Source organism: Lithobates pipiens, unplaced genomic scaffold (genome assembly GCF_037356315.1).
Source record: "Lithobates pipiens isolate NorthernLeopardFrog02 unplaced genomic scaffold, aLitPip1_a1.2 Scaffold_13, whole genome shotgun sequence".
Classification (NCBI taxonomy): domain Eukaryota; kingdom Metazoa; phylum Chordata; class Amphibia; order Anura; family Ranidae; genus Lithobates; species Lithobates pipiens.
Genome location: NW_027507718.1, coordinates 416,373,786 through 416,394,007, shown reverse-complemented (window position 1 = coordinate 416,394,007; position 20,222 = coordinate 416,373,786). Strand labels below are relative to the sequence as shown.

The 20,222-nt window shown below is 43.8% G+C and overlaps 1 protein-coding gene across 3 annotated transcripts in view; it reads right to left on the bottom strand.

Moving 5' to 3' along the window:
• The window catches only part of GUF1 (GTP binding elongation factor GUF1), an 86,188-nt gene that overhangs the window by 41,829 nt on the left and 24,137 nt on the right, over window positions 1-20,222 (bottom strand). For all 3 annotated transcript variants that reach the window (XM_077477539.1, XM_077477542.1, XM_077477541.1), the window contains exons 6-10: window positions 18,854-18,931; window positions 14,612-14,695; window positions 11,215-11,279; window positions 3,880-4,083; window positions 3,543-3,682 (exon numbers count right to left, since the gene is read on the bottom strand). In XM_077477539.1, the coding sequence (XP_077333665.1) occupies window positions 3,543-3,682; window positions 3,880-4,083; window positions 11,215-11,279; window positions 14,612-14,695; window positions 18,854-18,931 (571 nt within the window). The remainder of the gene's footprint in view (window positions 1-3,542; window positions 3,683-3,879; window positions 4,084-11,214; window positions 11,280-14,611; window positions 14,696-18,853; window positions 18,932-20,222) is intronic.

The following is a 20,222-nucleotide window of genomic DNA, read 5'->3' as shown; positions in this document are numbered from 1 at the left end:
AGAAAAACAAAACTTCAAAGACAACCTGAAGAGCATGCATGCATTATTTATCACCGTTGCGTATCAATCCGCAGTGCAGCAACAATTTCTGACAATGGCAAAAACCTGCCAGTATCTGAGGTCCTAGTGCCTGCTAATTTTAGGTTTTAGATATTTATAAGACTTGTACATTTTCTGCTGCATGCAGCGAAAGGAAAAAGCTAGGTAGTTCTTTAGGTTTAAAAATAGTTCAGTAAGCCGCTTTTCTCTGTATGGGACCAGCTGCCTTACTAGGATAATATATATCAGATTGTATGCATTGAATGTCAATAAATCACATTTATAAGCTACAGATGCAAAATAACTGGTTTGAATTTAAAAAAAGAAATGAACCTTGGAGAAAAATAAATACTTTTTTTTTCGGTGTGTGTGTTTTTAACAACTGTTTAAAGTAGAACTATATGCAAAACTTTTTTTTCTTCTTTTGGACAGAGTAAGGGAGGGTTATGACCCGTCGGATTTTTTTTTTTTCCTCCATCTATGTCCCATTGTAAAGATATCCCTTCACTTCCTGCCCCATAGCCAAATAGGAAGTAAGAGGAAGTATCTGCAAATTAAAGGAATTTCTCGGGTACCCCCAGATCACCAGAACTAATGTCCCCATTGGAAGATATCCCCTCTATTACTTTTCTGGGGACAACCCAAAATTTGGGATTTTATTTTACTTTCACTTTTAATAATAATGGCAAACAGAATAAATCGAGAGGGCAAATCTAGGGCACAGTAGGGCACAGGCAGCAATAAAAACAAAAAAAGGACACATTTTGTTTGGGTACAGTGTCACATGACCCCGCAATTGTCAGTTAAAGCGACGCAGTACCGTATCGCAAAAAATGCTCTGGTAAGGAAGGGGGTGAAACCTTCCGTAGCTGAAAGTGGTTAAAGTGGAACTAAACCCATTAATTTAACTACTTCCCAAAACGGTTAAGCATTGTTCACACCATGTGCAGAGACGTTAGTTTTTCCGTACGCGTTCTGAAAGAGCAGAAAGAATTTTTTTTTTTCTGTACAGGAATCTGCAATGTATGTGCAGCTTTCTTCATGGAAAAAAAAAAGACATAACATCAACATTGTAATGTGAACAGGGCACATAAAAGTCGTGTATGAAAACTGACTGAAACATGCATGAAAACGGATTGAAACTCGTGTCTATGCAAGTGAATTTTCTGTCAGTTTTTTTGCATGTATGGGGTGAACAAGGCCTTTCATTCATGCTGTAAATGATAAATGTCACAGTTGCTTGTGCTCTCAACTGTTTTTACAAGCCAACAAATAGCTGGCATTATAACGGATCACATGTGCAGCACAATTGCAACTGCACATCAAACAGAGGCCAAGATTAAAGCTTGCTTGGCTGTAACTGATAGGAGGGTTTAGCTCTGCCTTAACTGAACAAGCTGACATCTGAAGCGGATTGGTTATTGTGCACAGGTTTACCAGATTCTGCCCCCTTCAATTTTAGTAAATTCCCACATTATCTTTAATGTTATGTTCATATGGCCACTGGATAAACAGGAGTATTCAATACTTTGTAATGATCCAGGAACAATATTATGACCGAATGTTTTATCTATCACAAAGCCACAGTAGCCAACTGTATACAGGTACACTTTCTATCACACCTGTCACTTGAGGCGCTCTTGGAAGGGATCAGAATGCATGTCAAGTGCCTTCTTTAAATGCCTGTGTAACCTGGGCCTTAAGGCTTTATTTACACAGCTGTAACAAAACGCAGCGTATTGCACCACTTGTACCTACAGGTAAGCCTATAATAGGGCTTACCTGTAGATACTGTAAATATCTCTTAAACCTGCACGGTTTACGAGATATTTACCATATATGCTTGCCCCGACCTCATCTGAACTTGCGCACTGAGAAACGGGTCACTCGTGCCGTTTCTTCAGTAGCGTGCTGTGACCGGCGTGCCAATCACATCGCCGGAGCCTGCAAACCCGGAAATAACTTTTGGAGACACGTCGCCAGTCACAACGGTAAGCAATTCGATCTAAGGTAATTATTTCATAATGAGCTAGTATGCGATGCACACTAGCTCATTATGCCTTTGTCTTACAGGGTTTTTTTTTTTGGTTTACAACCACTTTAAATACGGATCTGAACACAGCTGCATTGTTATCAATTAATCCATTCATGTAGGTGCATAAACATGAGCTGCTTTCAGGTCCGTTACACAGAATCCAAAAATTCTGCATCTACCCAGATAGCAAGGATAACTTGCCACAAACTTGTGGCAGTGTTGAATTGTAAGTCTGTTAACTTGCACATTTGGCAACCGGTCGTGGGCCACAATGAGTGGAGCGGGTGGATGACAGGTCTGTGTTTGCTTTGCATATGCAGAGCAGACACAGACACAGCCTGCTCTACTCTATGCCCTCCAATCCACCCAGATGGAAGTGGGACGGATCCCCTTTCGTTTTTTTAAAGCAGATTGGATTGGAGGTAGATGGGTTTAAAAGGACTTGTGTCTGTTTACATTTGCCGCTCCATAGAGGTGAATAGAGGGTCTGATTGGGTCGGGCTGATCATGTGGAAAGGGGCCTAAGGCTGCTTTCACACTGATGCACTGATGTTTACCCAACACGGTGGGTGCAGAGCACTGCACCTGTGGCTTTCCTGCAGGTTAGCTGCACTTTGCTATAGACTTCTATTATATACTGCAGGTAATAGCAGAAGTCTATGGCTCAGTGTAGGTAACCCACAGGTACAGTGAACTGCATCTGCAGATCAGTTTGAAAGCAGCCTAGTAACCACTGAAGAACAGATATGCCTGTATACATACATACACACACACACACACACACACACACACACACTGATTTTAGTAATACAAACGTACCTTTAATAACAGTCTTCTAATGAGGTATCGCCAGCTGTTGCTGTCCCCAGCAGAGTGCATTTGGCATCACTCCACTTGTGACAGAAGCCAGCCCTATACAGGAAGCAACGGCTTATGTGGCTCCACTCCGCAGCCTCTTGCTTCCTCTACCGCCGGCTTCATTCACAACACTGATACTCTAGGATGGCGGGTCAGCAACTGGTAATCTGGACTCGCAAACCTGCCATCCCAGAGAAGGAGGTGGAGGGCCACTGGTTGGGTTCTCCTGGTCTACAGCATGAAAATTCAGCCACAGTGACCCCTGTGGTGGGATGGCTATTGCACAACATAACTGAACCAGGAATTTGCAGCAGACTTGCAGAATGTTTGCAAAGAAAGTTGATCTGGAGTCATGCAAGTGTCTTGTAAGTGTGCAAATTACATCTAATCAAAGGGGTACAATAAATTATCATAAAACAGATTATGTACACATACGCGTCTTTACGTGTTTAAACGTATCTATATGCAAGTATTTCACTGATTGTTACACAGGAACGTTTCACCCATGAAAACACATGTAATAACACTTTTATGGTCGTGTGAATGAGAACTAATGGCTTTGTATTTACTATGGTAAAACATACTGTAGCCCAACCAAAATTCATCTTACCTGCAAATACCATTGGCTTTGCAGCTTTAAAACCAGACAGTGGCTCCACTGGCTGCTTGTACAGATACAGTGTGTCTCCTATTTGTGCTTCCTTTACTTCTTTCATTCCAGCTACTAGATACCCCACCTGACCAGAATACCTGCAAAATAAATGATCACTGAATACATTCATACACACATATAGAACAGAGACTATTCCCAAATAGTACATAAACTATTATTCTATAAGCACAATACTGGGACTGTACAAAAAAAAAAAAAAAAACAGAACACAATATCACTTCAACTTGGGGCTGCAAAGGTGATGATCTTTTCTCACAAGATAAAAAATACTTACAATTTATCAGCTGGCAGTTCCTCGGGAGTCAGTATGCCAACCTCATTCACTTCATAGCTCTTCCCAGAGTGGGCAGCTACAATTTTGTTGCCTTTGCTCACCTCCCCACCAAAGAGGGCAATATTGGCTACCACTCCTCTATAATGATCAAAGTTGGAGTCAAACAGCAAGGCTTTAAGAGGGCTGTTCTTCTCAATTTTTGGTCTGAAACACAAAGAAATCCATTTAACCTCTAATATTTGGCATTAAATCATTATCTATTAATAGATCTAGCAACATTAAAGCAAAACGCCAACCAGCAAAATAATAATAGGTTACGATACATCCATGTCTACTATCACACCTGCCAAAATTCTTTTCCATCACTTTGGTTTTTGTGATATTGAGGTCTCTAACACCCTGTGAAACCACAATTTTCAATATTAGCTTTGCTTCTTTAGTGAATACGCAGTGTGATGATGTTGATTCATCATCCAATGAACAGACCGGTGACACAAATAGCTACAAAATTGCAAGAATGATAAGGTTGTCACCCAGGCGACTATGCAGCTCTGCACCAGCCGTGCTGGTTAAACAAGATTGATACAATCAGTGATGAAATCTCCACTCTACAGGTATCTCCCCCAGTTAAGAACCCATATCAACAGGTACAATTGATACTCCCCTTATTCAAATCTGCTACTACAGACGAAGTTGCTAAACTCCTTTCTAACGCCCATCTAACCACCTGCCCCCTGGACCCTATTCCCTCTCAAATACTACCGTTGTCCTCTGACTCTATCCTACACTCTCTAACCCACATCTTCAATCTCTCCCTCACCTATGGCATTTTCCCCAATGCTCTAAAACATGCACTGGTCACCCCCATACTTAAAAAGCCGTCCTTGGACCCTACCAATCTTAACAACCTACGCCCTATCTCCTTGCTCCCCTTTTTCTCTAAACTCCTTGAACATCTGGTTTACAACCGAGTGACCAACTCATTAAAGTGGTTGTAAACCCTCCCCCACAACTTTGTCCCATGTAAATCAGAATAAAAAACCCTAATGAACACTGCTGTAGATATCTCCTTACTTGCTTAGTATTGTTGTAATTCTTGTTGTTCTGTAGAATGAAGTCACTGAGCATGCCCAGATATCCCCTGATTTAAGGCACACTCTCTATGTCTTATCCATCTGTTATCAGGACTTCCTACGGCACAATACTGAACTCTGCTAATCACTCAGAGCTTCCTCCTACACACCATGTGATCATGTGACATGACATACAGTCTAAACTTGGCCATTACTGCAGTCTTATCAGCTGAAGCTGATAAGACTGACAAAGGGAAACATTAGACATCGGCACAAGTAAATACTATAAAAATAAACAAGTAAGCTATGAACAGGGAAGCAGGGTTGCCATAGAAATATTGGATTGAGAAGGAGGCTTGGTTAACAGTACAGGAAGTGCTCAATGTAAGGGGCGGAAATACACTCCACTGTGCACTCAGAAAACAATACTTAAGATGGTGCTGCCTAACTCCTGGAAACAAGATTTTTAAAGTTTCTTTAAACAGTAAGGCTGCTTTCACACTGGGACGGGAGCAGCGTCGGCGGTAAAGCGCCGCTATTTTTAGCGGCGCTTTACCGTCGTTTTAGCGGCGGTGTGCGGGCGCTAGCGGGGTGGTTTTAACCCCCGCTAGCGGCCGAAAAGGGGTTAAACCCGCCCGCAAAGCGCCGCTGCAGCGGCGCTTTGCCAGCGGTATTGCCGCGGTGTCCCATTGATTTCAATGGGTAGGAGCGGTATAGGAGCGGTGAATACACCGCTCCTTCACCGCTGCAAAGATGCGGCTAGCAGGACTTTTTTCACCGTCCTGCCAGCGCATCGCTCCAGTGTGAAAGCCCTCCGGCTTTCACACTGGAGTTAAAGGGGCCGGTTTTTTTCAGGCGTTACACAGGCGCTATTTTTAGCGCTGTAACGCCTGAATACCGCCCCAGTGTGAAAGCAGCCTAAGTAATATGTGATTTGGGCTGGATTACAGTGGCTATAGTCTGATAGTGGCTTATTATAATGGACTAAATGAAAAGAAGCATCAGAGTGGGAGAGTTTAAGAATAACCTTCTTGATCCCCTTCAATCTGGATTTCACCCCTCAACACTCCACAGAAACTGCTCTTTTAAAACTCACAAATTACCTACTAACTGCAAGAACCAATGGACACTATTCTGTACTCCTAAATCTGGACCTTTCAGCTGCCTTTGACATGGTTGACCACCCCCTCCTCCAAAAAAAATAAAATAAAATAAAAAAATAAAAATAAAACTTTACTCCCTTGGTCTCTGTGACTGTGCTCTTCAGTGGCTCTCATCCTACCTATCCCAACACACCTTCAGTGTCACTTACAATTCTACTTCCCCCACTCCTCTTGCCTTCTCCGTCGGGGTCCCCCAAGGTTCTGTTCTTGGACCTCTTTTATTTTCAATCTACACCTCTTCCCTGGGTCAGAGGATAGCTTCTCATGGCTTTCAATATAATATCTGTATGGATGTCACGCCACTTCCTCAAACTCAACTTGTCCAAAACCGAGCTTATAATACGTGCCTCTTCCTCTGACTTATCTGTCAAGAGCAATGGCCATCCAACCATCCACACATCCCCACATGTCTGTGTGCTAGGTATTATCCTGGACTCTGAACTCTCCTTTTGGCCCCACAACATCTCTAAACTACGTCCCTTTCTAACCAAGGAAACCACAAAGCTCCCGATTCACTCCCTGGTTATCTCTCGCTTTAACTACTGCAACTCCCTCCTCATTGGCTTACCTTTAAATAGATTAGCCCCCCCCCTTCAGTCCATCATGAATGCTGCTGCCAGACTCATCCACCTTACAAACTGCACAGTGTCTGCTACCCCTCTCTGCCATCCCTCCATTGGCTGCCACTTGCCCAACTAATTAAATTCAAAATAGTAACAATAAGTTACAAAGCCATCCACAACTCTGCCCCCAGCTACATTACTAGCTTAGTCTCAAAATACCAACCTAATTATCCTCTTCATTCCTCATGCTCTCTAGCTCCCTCATCAGCTCCTCCCATATCCTCCTCCAGGAGTTCTCCCAAGCCTCGCCCTTCCTCTGGAATTCGCTTCCCCAATCTGTCAGACTGTCTCCAAATTTATCGACTTTTAGGCGACCCCTTAAAACTTTCGTCTTCAGAAAAGCCTATCCTGCCTCCGTCTAACAACTGCACCATTTTCTCCGTTATCTCATCCACCACAACTATTACCCTTTTGTATAACTTGGTCCTCCCTCCTAGATTATAAGCATTAACGAGTAGGGCGCTCCGATTGCCCCCTGTATTGAATTGTACTGTAATTGTACTGTCTGCCCTAATGTTGTAAACGCTGCGATTTTGTCTAGGGGTGAGCAGGAAGCATAAACTCACCTAATCTTTTAAACCCCAGGAAATGGAGACCCCCCATGGTTTAGCAGTGGACTGTTCCTAGTCTATGGATCCTGCTATGGGTGTAATGACGTCAGAAACAGTCCACTATTTAAGACTGCTTGAGGGTGGTGGACCGATCTTGTGCTGGAAGGATCAGGGGGATCAGGTAAGTATATCTCTGCTCTCCAATCCCCTAGACAAAAATGAGAAGTTGACCTGTGTAGGTTGAGTGCGGGCAAGGCTTAATATTTATTTTGGCTGCAACAAACCTTTGAAATGTATGTAATTTAACTGTGTTTGCCTGTAGTACATCATTATTATTATTATTATTATTATTATTATTATTATATAGCACCAACAGTTTGCGCAGCACTTTACAACATGAGGACTGAAAATGGATAGTATTAGAGATAGTCGGACAGATTGGGGTGGGGAATTCCAAAGGATGGGAGAGGTTCAGGAGATGTCCTGGAGGCCAGCATAGGAGAAGGTGGCAAGGGAATTAGAGAGCAACATGTCTTGGGAAGAACGAAGAGAACGGCTTGGTCAGTATTTTCAGACTAGGTTAGTGATGTAGCTGGGGCAGAGTTGTAGATGGCTTTGTAAGTTATTGTTAGCATTTTAAATTTAAATTTGTTTGATGAATGGCAGCCAATGGAGGGATTGGCAGAGAGGGGTAGCAGATGCTGAGTGGTTTGTAAGATGGACAAGTCTGGCAGCAGCATTCATGATGGACTGGATAGGGGGTAGCCTTTTTAAAAGGTACATCAATGAGGAGGGAGTTGCAGTAATCAAGGCAAGAGATGACCAGGGAGTGGACTAGGAGCTTAGTGGTGTCATTAGTTAGGAAGGGGTGTAATTTGGAGATGTTACAGAGGTTAAGGCGGCAAGCTTTGGAGTGATTGGATGTGGGGCCGAAAGTACAGAGTCCAGGATTACACATGGCACCCTGGAATGCGGGGATGGGTTGATGGTTGTGCTATTGATCTTGACAGAGAAGTCAGGGAAAGGAGCACATGAGGGAGGAAATATTGGGCTTGATTTTGGACAGGTTGAGTTTGAGAAAGTGGTGTGACATCTAGACTGATAAATGAGTTATTTAATTAGTGAAGCGTAAAGAGACTAAAGGAGTGAGGTGAGGGGTGGAGAGATAGATTTGGGTGTCATCAGCATAAAAATGATCTTGAAAGACATGGGAAGCCATCAGCTGACCCAGGGAGGAGGAGATGTAGATTGAGAACAGGAGAGGTCCAAGAACAGAACCTTGGGGAACTCTGACGGAGAAAGAGGACAGGAGGAACCAAAATTGAAGGTGCCGTGGGATAGGTAGGATTAGAGTCAATGAAAAGCACAGTCTCGGAGCCAAAAGGAGTAATGTTTTTTTTTGAGGAGGGGGTTGTTAACTGTATCAAAAGGCAGCTGAAAGGTACAGAAATAGAAGAGCACAGTCAGGGAGACCAAAGGAGTAAAGTTTTTTGAGGAGAAGGGGAGGTTAACCATATCAAAGAGAGCCAAAAGGTCCAGAAGTAGGAGTACAGAATAGTGTCCATTGGTTTTTGCTGTTAGTAAGTTGTTTGTGAGTTTTAGGAGAGCAGTTTCTGTGGAGTGTTGAGGGCGAAATCCAGATTGAAGTGGACCAAGAAGGTCATTCGTAATGAGGTGGTCACTCAATTGGTTGTAGGTCAGGAGTTCAAGAAGTTTAGAGGAAAAAGGGAGCAAGGAGATTGAGTGTAGGTGGGTTAGGATTTGTGGGTCCAAGGAAGACTTTTTAAGTATGGGGGTAACTTGTGCATGTTTTAGAGAGTTGAGGAATATGCCAGAAGAGAGGGAGTGATTGAAGATGTGGGTTAGAGAGTGTAGGATAGAGTCAAAGGGTGACCACAGTATTTGAAAGGAAACAGGTACATGCCTCATACTGGATTAAGAAATAATAAAGCGGATCACCACCCAAAAGGGCAAGTTTTGCTCTTCCGCCTCCTCCTTTACATTTGGCACATTGTTTTTTTTGGGGGGGGGGGGGGGGAGACCTAGTTTTGACAACCCCCCCTGCTTCCCCCGCAGCCTTCATGGGACATGTCACAAGTCCCAGACAACTGGGGGACTATTCAGAGCAACGCAGCTTGCACATGAGCAGTCACAACCCACATTTAATAAGCTGACACATGGGACTGAAACCCAATGAAGAAACCAGTCGGGTGAGGACAAGGCTGGATCCCTAGAGTGTCTGATGATTAAAACTCAGTAGATACGGTTTTCATAGCTGCTGACTTTAAATTGTTTTGTAACAGGTCACTAAACAACCACTTTAACCTGCAGCTTTCCCTGTTGTGGAATGATAGTAACTTCTAGACAGTCTTTTCTGCCAGTTATTCTATTGCTACCATTTGTAGCTTCTGAGCAAACTAAACATTTCTAATACTATTCTATACACACTGTGTGCCTTGTAAAGCACATCTCCTGCAAAAGGTCAACTAGGTGTAATCTTATTAATTTCTGGTATGCAAGTAGCCTTTTAAATGGCTGTATATGCATGGGAAAATATGACATGTATGTTGTGGTGCACTGCAATGTGGAGTGGTGCATGCATACTGTACCTGCCTTTTGGATTTTCACTCTAAATTAATATCACAAGGCACCATGCAAAGTTCCCTACAGCACATCTCCTCCTAGAGAATATGGTTACTACACTACTGACTTGTACTCTTGGAAATGCAAGTAGGCCATCATGTTGATTTAGTTTGCAAGGATCCATTTACACAAAATCCACATAAATTAATGCTAATTAACCGTGCATTAACTTACGTTGCATTTAGGCAGCCCCATTTAAATCAATGGGCTTTTGATACACCAAAACTTGCCCCCCCCCCAAAAAAAAAAAAAAAATGGACATGTCACATGTGCATTACCTTTGGGTTATTCACACACGGGCTCTCCACTGTATTCAGCAGAGGATTTGTGAGCAGATTCTCTGCAGAGTTGGGGCAGAATGGAATGGATATTAGTTTTGTGACATCCGTGTCTGTTCAGTTTTTGTCCACATTTTGACAGCAGACTGTGGTGGACCCATGATATCTCTATGGGCAGCTGGATGCAAATGGCCTTATGCCCATAACAGGTCTCCTCCGACATGTCAAGTTTAGGTCCATAAAAACAAGAAAAACCGCAATCGTTTTCGTTTTTTCTTTTGGACCTGGACAGACTCCACCTGCTCACAGACCTGCATGGAGCTTCCAATCAGGTCTGCCTAAAAAACTGACAGACGGACCTGACTGGAAAGCCCATGTGAAAGGAGACTCAGTGTACTGAGGTGCTGTTCATATTGAATGGCACCTCAATGCGTCAAGGCATATAATATGTTTTGCCATGTGTTGTATTAACACATGGTTGCCGCAACACACAGTTGTAAATCTTTTTCATTTTGCAAGCACGCAAGTGCCACAGTCATAGTCTGCTCCACAAACTATACTATATGCACTCTTCGGGGTTTCAAAAAAATGCTGCCTATGATGACCAACAGGGTTGTTACAAATGGTGACTTTTTATGAAACTACACATTTTTCTGTCAGTACAGGTTTTCTTTAAAGAGATCCTGTTAGGACAGGTGATACTAATTTCAGTTGATTCTCCATTCCATAATTCTAGACTTCTAGTGCCTGACTTCAGGAAGCAGTGCTATCTCTGAGACAAGGGAGATCTCTGTAGCATCACTCACCGGGACCTTCCTGTCCTGAAACTGCTTCCAGGAATTAAGTGATGACAGCTCCCAGTGCTTGATGGGAGCCCCCGCTGTCCCAGTAACAGCTGCTTGACAAATTCCATTTAAATAATAAAGAATAAATAAAAAAGAGAACAGGAAACAATTAAAGCTGAGCAGACGACACAGTGCATCAGTCCAGACAACTATACTCACGATGGGAGTCTTTTAATAACTTCTTGAAGAACGCTCTCCACGTTTGTTCCATATTTTGCAGAGATCTAAACCAGTAAAATAGGAGACATTTTCTTTCATGTCAGATAATGTCATGTATAGTCTGTCATGCATATTCAACAAAAAACAAACAAAATAGAAGGCAATATTTAAAGTGATTCTAAAGGTTGTCATTTTTTTATAACAAACATGTTATACTTGCAAACAGTCTCTTCCAGCGCTATGAGATCCTCTGTGGTTGGATAATGAGCAACAACAAAGCTAAACACTGGGCAGATGTACCCCTCCTCAGACGGGGGGATCCGGAGTAGTGCTACAAAAACAAAAGTGACAAGAAGGTGCACGCACCTAGTGCATTATCAAACACATTTATTAATTATATAAAACCACTACAACTGGATACTCAGAAAGTAGCAACTGATAAAAGCCAATGAACCACAGATGTGTGTCAGCTTGACAACCTATGTTATCAGAGTACATCCATTCGCACTATATGGCATATTGTGGTTCATTGGTATTTATCAGTTGCTACTTTGTGAGTAGGCACGAGCTCAGGCGTGTTCGCATGCTCCACGTGCAGAGCCCGCCAGGAAGTCGGAGCAGCGCTAATCACAGGCAGTGAGACATTGTCCGATCTCTGCAGCCGCGCATCGGGGCAATGCCTCACTGCCTGTGATTAGAGCAGCGCTGCGCCGACTTCCTGGCGGGCTCTGCACGTGGAGCATGCGAACAAGCCTGAGCTCATCCTTATTTGTGAGTATCCACTTGGTTTTATATTGTTTTATATCGTTAATAAACGGGTTTGATAATGAACTAGGTGTGTGCGCCTTCTTGTCTTTTTTTGTAAACATGTTATACTTACCTACTTTGTGCAATGGTTTTGCACAAAGCAGCACAGATCCTTAGTTTTGGGTCCCCTGCCGGCGGTCCTGGCTCCCCCCCCGATTACCCCCAATAGCAAGCCTCTTTCTATGAGGACACTCGAGCAGGCTTGCCTCCGAGCCGCATTCCTGTGAATGGACATTGTCCATGCCCATGCCCCCCTCCACTCTCGTTGGCTCACTGGCTGTGATTGATAGAAGCAGGACCCAATGGCTCCTGCTGCTGTATGAGCTAACAAAGAGAGAGAGAGGCCCGGGAGAGCCGCTGCTCTCATGGATATCACTGGATCGAGATGAGACTCAGGTAAGTATGGGGGGGGCCTTTAGAACCACTTTGATTTGCTTGTAATTACAGGAGACCAGACATAGTATATCCATCTATCATAGCCACAAACGTACTTTCAACCAACTCTAACTTATATGGAAGAGCCCCATGAATAATAAATATAAAAAACGTATCGTGGGGCTCTCAATATGCTACACCAAAAGCTTATAACAGTGTAAAAATTCATTTCTGCCCTGAAATGACCATACTGCCTTAATTCAGCTTCCTTATGCTAGGTTTACAGAAATGAATCCCTCTAATAGGCTTACTAGAACTTAAAGTGATTGTAAAGTTATATATATATTTTTTTAAATAATAAAAGGGTATACTTAGCTTCTTTGTGCAATGGTTTTTCAGAAAACAGCCCTGAACCTCTTCTTCTGGGGTCAAGACTGGGCACAGGTAAATATTTGGGGAGGTGGAATTTGACCATGTAAGGTTTTTTACCTTTAGACCCCTTTCACACTGGAACGCCGGGGCCTTCGGCGGTAAACCGCTGCTATTTTTGTGGGGGGTTTTGGCCACTAGTGGGGCGGTTTTAACTCCTGCTAGCGGCCGAAAAAGGGTTAAAACGTCCCGCAAAGCGCTGCTGTGTTGGCACTTTTTCGGCGGTTCTGCAGCGGTACCCATTCAGTTCAATGGGCAGGTGCGGTGTATACGCCGCTACAAAGTTGCAGAGAATGCCTTTACAACCACTTTAATGGCTGCAGCAAGGCAAAGTTAAGAAAGAAATTGTGGGTGGCCAACTGCACCCAGCAGCTGTCCCTCATGGCTTCTTCCACTCCCTATTCTGTGTAAACCTGTAATATGGGTATGGAAAACCAGCATCTGCACAATACTATCTCTTTACTACAACTATCCCTTTGAGGTCAAAAGAACTCCGACATATAACAAAAACTGCACGTATAAAGTTGCTTAGGACTAGAGCTGACCACAGGACATCAGGGCCTATTTAAAAGACTTGTTTGGATGATGGCTCTGTATTCCTCTCTACTGAATGAAATGGTCATAGAATCAGTCCCTAGGCTTGCAGGCACACACACACACATAAACAGTATATTCAACAAATATATACACCAATCAGACATAACTCTATAACCACCCACCTAATATTGAGTAGTTTTCCCTTTTGTTTCACCAAAACAGCCTTGATCTGTCAAGGCTTGGACACCAACAGACCTCTGAAGGTATGCTGCAGTATCTGGCATCAAGCCATCAGTAGCAGATCTTCAAAAGTCCTATAAAAGGTGCAATGTGGGGCCTCCATGGATCGGACTTGTTTTTTCCAGCACATCCCATAGATGCTTGATTGGATTGAGACCTGGAGAATAAGGAGGCCAAGTCAACACCATAAAATCCTTCTTGAACCATTTTTTCAGGTTGGCAGGGTGCATTATCTACTGAAAGATGCCACTGCCATCAGGGATTAACATTTCCACGAAGGGATGTACTTGATCACCAACAATGTTTAGGTAGGTGGTACATGTCAAAGTAACACCTACATGAATGTCAGGACCCAAGGTTTCCCAGCATAACATTGGCCAAAGCATTACACGGCCTCCACCGGCTTGCTTTCTTCCCATACTGCATCCTGGTGCCATCTCTTCCCCAGGTAAGCAACACACATGAACCCGGCCATTTGCATGATGTAAATAAAAATGCGATTCATCAGACCAGGCCACCTTCTTCCATTGCTCCGTGGTCCAGTTCTGATGCTCACATGCCCATTGTAGGCACTTTTGGCTGTGGACACGGGTCAGCACGGGCATCCTGACCGGTCTGCGGCTACACAACAAGCATGCAAATGCCAGTTTTTTTCTGCTTTCAACACTAAAACTTAAAAAACAAACAAAACAAAACAAAAATAACACATGTTTGCTTGTGGTCTAATGTATCCCTTGGACTTTTAGATGCCATTGTAATGAGATAATCAATGTTATTCACTTAACCTGTCAGTGGTCATAAAGTGATAGCTGATCGGTGTATAAGTGCACACATACACACTGTTATGTTATAAAGGTCATTCAATAAACAACGATAAACATAAGAAGCTTTATTGAGAGAATATAAAGACTTTTTGCATACTGAAGTAACCTGCGAAAAGCAGATTTCAATTTACAATGGTCAATTCCTATAGGTAACTGCAAAGGACCCTAATGAAGTACATACTCACCCTAACACAATCACATGCCGGAATGTCAAACATTTTTTCAAGTTGTTTCTCCACTCTCTCTGGATCTGCATTTTTCAAGTCGATCTTAAAAATAGAACAATGCACTTTAAAAACCTCTATAGCTGCAAACTGTTACTCACTGATGTGATGTATTCTACAATTAAAAGAACATTTTGCCCTCTCTAGCTAAATAAGCAAAGCCCCAATCACATTATCTATTCAGCCCCGGATATAAGAAAAGGCAACACTGACCAAGACCTACAGTAGATAAGCAAGGGGCAGCCCCCTGTTTCATCACTGTTTCACAGTTGCATTATTTAATAAGTCTTTGGATTATAATGTCAGGAAATTAATATTTCAGTACATGTAGCATGCAGCGATTTTATGTATGCAGAACTGTGTATGCAGGTGGTAAGATGGTAAGAGATTACAAGAGGAGGTCATCATTTAAGTCTAAGGCCGCGTACACACGGGCGGATTGTCTGCCTAACTAAGTTCGGCAGACAATCCGACAGACAGTCCGTTCAAAATTTGCATGAACGGACTTGACCACACACGATGAGCAGACAGTCCGCTGAAAGCGTGCGTGATGACGTGTACAGCACGTACGACGGGACTAGAAAAACGACGTCCAATACACTGCAATGCAACCTTCGGCCGTGTAAACCCTTTCTGAGCATGCGCCATACTTAGTCCGTCCAACTTGCCTACACACGAGCGGACTGTCCGCTGAAACCAAGTTTGGACGGACAAAACCAAGTTTGAACGGACTGTCTTACGGAAATTCCGTAAGACTTTGTTCGTCAGACTGTCCGCTGAAAAAGTCAGCTGAAGCCCACACACACGAGCGGATTGTCCGCTGAAACACTGTTCAGCGGACTAAGTTGGACAGACAATCCGCCCGTGTGTACTCAGCCTAAGTCTGATCCTGTTGTCCATCTCTGCTGAAATAGGAGCATGACTGGCTTATTAACAAGCTCTGACTCTTCCATCAGGGTGTACAGCTGCTACTGATGTTGATCCATTGATTCTTCCCCCATTCACTTCACAAATGACCACTAATGACCAATTACAGCAGGGGTGCCCAACCTTTTGAAGAGCGAAGGGCCCTTAAGCAACTTGGCCACAATGAGCAAAGCAGGCAGATGACAGGTCTGTGTCCATTCTGCATATGCAGAGCAAACATGGACACAGCCCACTCTACTCTGTGGGCCCTCCGATCCACCCAGGCAAAAGGGGACGGATCCCTTTGTTTTGTTTTTTGCGGACTGGAGGTAGGCGGATGTAAACAGACACAAGTCTACCATAGAGGTGAATGTAGGGTCCGATTGGGTCCACCTGAAAAAAAAGAAAGGCGGACCCGATAGGCCCCTTTCACATAATCGGTCTAAAGGCTGCGTTCACACTGGTGCCAATGCGATTTTCCCACACTGCCTGTGCAGCGCAGTGCACCTGTGGCTTACCGCAGATTAGCTGCACTTTGCCAGGTGTGGCACACTTTCTGAAAGTGCACCAAAACTCCTGCATTCAGAAGGCACACCAAACCTACAGGTGATAACAGAAGTCTATGGCTCAGTGCAGGTAACCCGCAGGTGCACTACGCTGCACTTGCGGATCAGGTTGAAAGCAGCCCAGAGTAACCAGTGCAGAATTAGAACAGATATACCCATTGCCATGTGATTTTAATAAAAATAATTGACCAGCCAGTGCATATATCACCAGCTGTTGCTGTCCCAGGCAAAGTGCATTTGGTATCAGTCCACCTGTGACAGGAGCCAGCGCTATACAGGAAACATCCTCAACACATATATGCTTCTGAACGGCTGGTCGGAAAACCTGCGATCTGTGCTAGCCGACCCGCCATCCCAGAGCAGGAGGTCATGGGCCACATCAGAAGACTGGACCAGGAGGTCGTGGGCCACATGGGGCCAGTGGTTGGCCACCCCTGAATTACAGCGATCACATGGTACCCAGCCCCACAGATCAACACGGTACAGTTTTTTCTGTGACCCAAGCCATTTTTATGATGGCTCTGCACCCCGCTATTAGCAGCTAGAATCGCTGCCCGATCGATATTTAACCAGAGCGAATTTTAAACGACACTAGGTTAAAAAAATAAATAAATTGGCCGCCAATCTGCCTTTTAAAGACATACCCTGGTAGATAAGGGGTAAACGTGTCACTTGTCACCCAGATCACTAACCTTACAAATGAGGGAGTGACAGGTGCCTATAGATAGCAATGTCTTCAGAATCTTGCTGCAAAGTGCTTAGGGAGTTCCCAAACCTAGACTTTTAGAAAGTCAGCACTGAGGAATGTCCCCACCACATCTCACAACATAATGTGGGGCCTACACATTTTGTGGTGCAGTGCAAGGCTTTGCATTAGGGGGGTGTGTTTCAGGAGCAAATCAATTTCCTAGGTGGTGTTAATTCTTATTTATTTTTCTAAATACCACAACCTGCATTTTGCAGCCCATTCATAAAATGCAGGCTGCACTATTGTGTCTGCAATAGTCAAAAGCATTTTCATGTGACCGCCCACTCTTCTGATCTGTTTTTAACAACCTTCGTTATTTTTATTGCGCTCTGCTAGCTTCGGACTCCAGTAATTACACTGCTTTCTAAATGTGCAGAGCATTTTTTGTTTTGTTTTTTAATAACCATATCAGTGATTTTTGTTTATGTATTCCTAAGTGTACTCTACTCTAGGCATGTGAAACAGTAATTGTACGTAAGTGAAAGTGAAAAAAAATAAAAAATTGAAGGAAGCGAAATAATTTGTTTTGTCAGAAAAGACTCAGAAAGTCTTTCCTGCCATAAAATCCTATGAGTGGGTGCAAACTCTTTTGCTGCAGTAACGCATGCAGTATATGTGCATTACTGCAATGCGTTTTGTGTGCTGGTGTGCCATATATTCTTAATAGCACCTTAACACACTTTGCCAACATGCATTGCAGTGCACCACAAACCATGGAAACACACTGCCATGGTGTGCTGTGCTGAATCCCCCCCCCGAAAAGAAAAGTACACGCACTTTTTAGTGTATTTGGTCCATTAAGCAGCCTATTCAAATTCTTGGGCTGCCTTAAAGCAGTTGTAAAGTCATTTTTAAAAAGATCTTTTGCTTAATGTGATATTGCACATAGCTGTCCTTTACCTGCTCTTCTGGAATCCTGCACTGGTGCTGTCTGCTTCTCAACTTCCGCATGTGCCCCCATAGAAAGTTGTGACCTGTAGGCTCCCGAGCTGGGCTGTGTCCATCCATAGACACACACAGAGCGGCTTGGCCCTGCCCCTCCACTCCCTTCTTACAGGATTTGACTGACAGCAGCAGAAAACAATGGCTCCCACTGCTCTCAGTGTAGCTTGTGAGAGCAGTAAGAGGGAAGACAAGAGCTGCAGCCAGGCACAGTTATGGATCGAAGGACTCTGGTAAGTGTCAGGGGAAGGGGGAACAGCTAGTGGAAGTTTTTTTCACACTAATGCATTAGGGGGAAAAAAAAAAACCTTTAGAACCACAACGAATGTCCATGCACATGTGTTAAGGCACTGCAACAGTGTGAGCCCTGACTCGCTAGCAAATTTTTCAGGCTGAGATCAGCCTTAGACCCCTTTCACACTGGGGCATTTAGCAGGCGCTATAGCGTTAAAAATATTGCCTGCAAACCACCCTAAAACAGCTGCTCCATTCGCTCCAGTGTGAAAGCCCTCTGAGTGGTGTACTGGCAGGGCGTCAGAAAAAGTCCTGGCAGCAGCTTCTTTGGAGCGGTGAAAGAGCGGTGAAAGAGCGGTGAACTCACCGCTCCTCCCCATTGAAATCAATGGGGCATCGCTGATATACAGCTGGCAAAACACCACTGCGGTGGCGTTTTACAAGCGGATTTAACCCCTTTTGGGGGGGGGGGTAAAACTGCCCCGCTAGTGGCCGAATAGCGCCCCTAAAACTACGGTAAAGCGGCACTAAAAATAGCGCCGCTTTACTGCTGACGGCTCAGTGTGAAAGGGGTCTTAGGGTCAGTAAGTTTCGTTTTTTTTTTTTTGACCAAGTCTGAATGAGAGAGACACAAAAACTGTACTGCATGAACCCTGCTCAGCCTAACAACTACTTCATTTATGTGTCCCAGCAATCTACACTCTCCTCCGTCTGAACTGCAGGAATCCAGACAGTGTTTACCGTCTCATCCGCTTCCAGACTGAAGGGTTTGGTTTGATGGCGGGTACGGCTTTGTAAGCTCTTTACCTTGTTTATGACAGGAATAATTGAAAGCTGTGCTTCAAAAGCGAGATAGAAGTTTGCCACAGTCTGTGCTTGAATCCCCTGAAGGTAGACAAAATAAGATACAGAAATATTGAAACATCTAAATGCTTTTCTGCAATAAGCCTAGTAAACTGATAAATGATTTGCCTTCTGGTGCTGTACATCACTGCTGCTTTGTAATAAATAAACAGCAATTCTACATTTTACCCCATTGTCGCTTTGAAGTGCATTTCTTTTTCCTTTTTATTAGTTGATCTAAATTCTGCAACAGATGGAAAAGTGTTTTTCTTAGATTCCTCTTTACAATACAATAAACATGCATTTGTCAAAGAAGCCCCGGAGTGGGACTTGTTTCTGTCCATGGTAGATTAAAACGGTTATGGCCTGTAAATGTGTGACTTGTATACGATCACCTGCTGAACTATTTATTGCCAAAACTGAACAGAACTAGCTGACAGGCCCGGGATTTGTTGTCTCTGTACAGCGAAGTGCTCCGATTTCATTACACACAGCATCGTACTAGCCGTCGGTCTCAAACCTTTGTTGGACAAGGCCAGAAGTAACTTCCCCGAACTTGTATTTAGCTTATTTATTTATTGATTCATTAAAATGGGACTGAACTCAAAAACGTTTTTTTCTATGTTATAGGAAACATTTAGAAAATGTTATTTGTCGCTAAGCAGTACCCTAAAAATTGTTTCCCTTTTGGTTTTATATTCACCGTAAAAAACAGTAGTGCATTTCCTGGTATGTTAGACCCCTTTCACACCACGCTGCCCATAGCGTCGCCGGTAAAACGGCGCTATTTTTAGTGGAGTTTTACCGTCGGATTTGCGGCGCATTTTGGCCACTAGTGGGACGCTTTTACCCCCCGCTAGCGGCCGAGAAAGGGTTAAAACCGCCGGCAAAACGCCGGTATTACAGCGCTGCCCCATTGATTTCAATGGGGAGCAGAGGTGGAGGATAGGTTAACACAGCGCTCCTTCACCGCTCCAAAGAAGCTGCTGGCAGGACTTTTCCTGACGTCCTGCTAGCGCACCGTTGCAGTGTGAAAGCCCTCTGGGCTTTCACACTACAGACAATGGTGCAGCTGTTTTAGGGCGGATTGCAAGCAGTAATTCTAACGCTATAGCGCCTGCAAAACGCCCTTGGTGTGAAAGGGGTCTGTGGATAATTAGGTACTCCTATGGAGCTGTATATCCATTGTGCGAGATCTAAGGCTCTCCTGCCTAGACTCAAGAAATTCAGAATGAGATCCCATACTATGCTGCTCACGGTTATCCTTGCTGGAGGCTGTGATGTGAGGAAGCAAAACTCTGCCTCTACCAAGTTGGCTGACTCCACTCAGAAA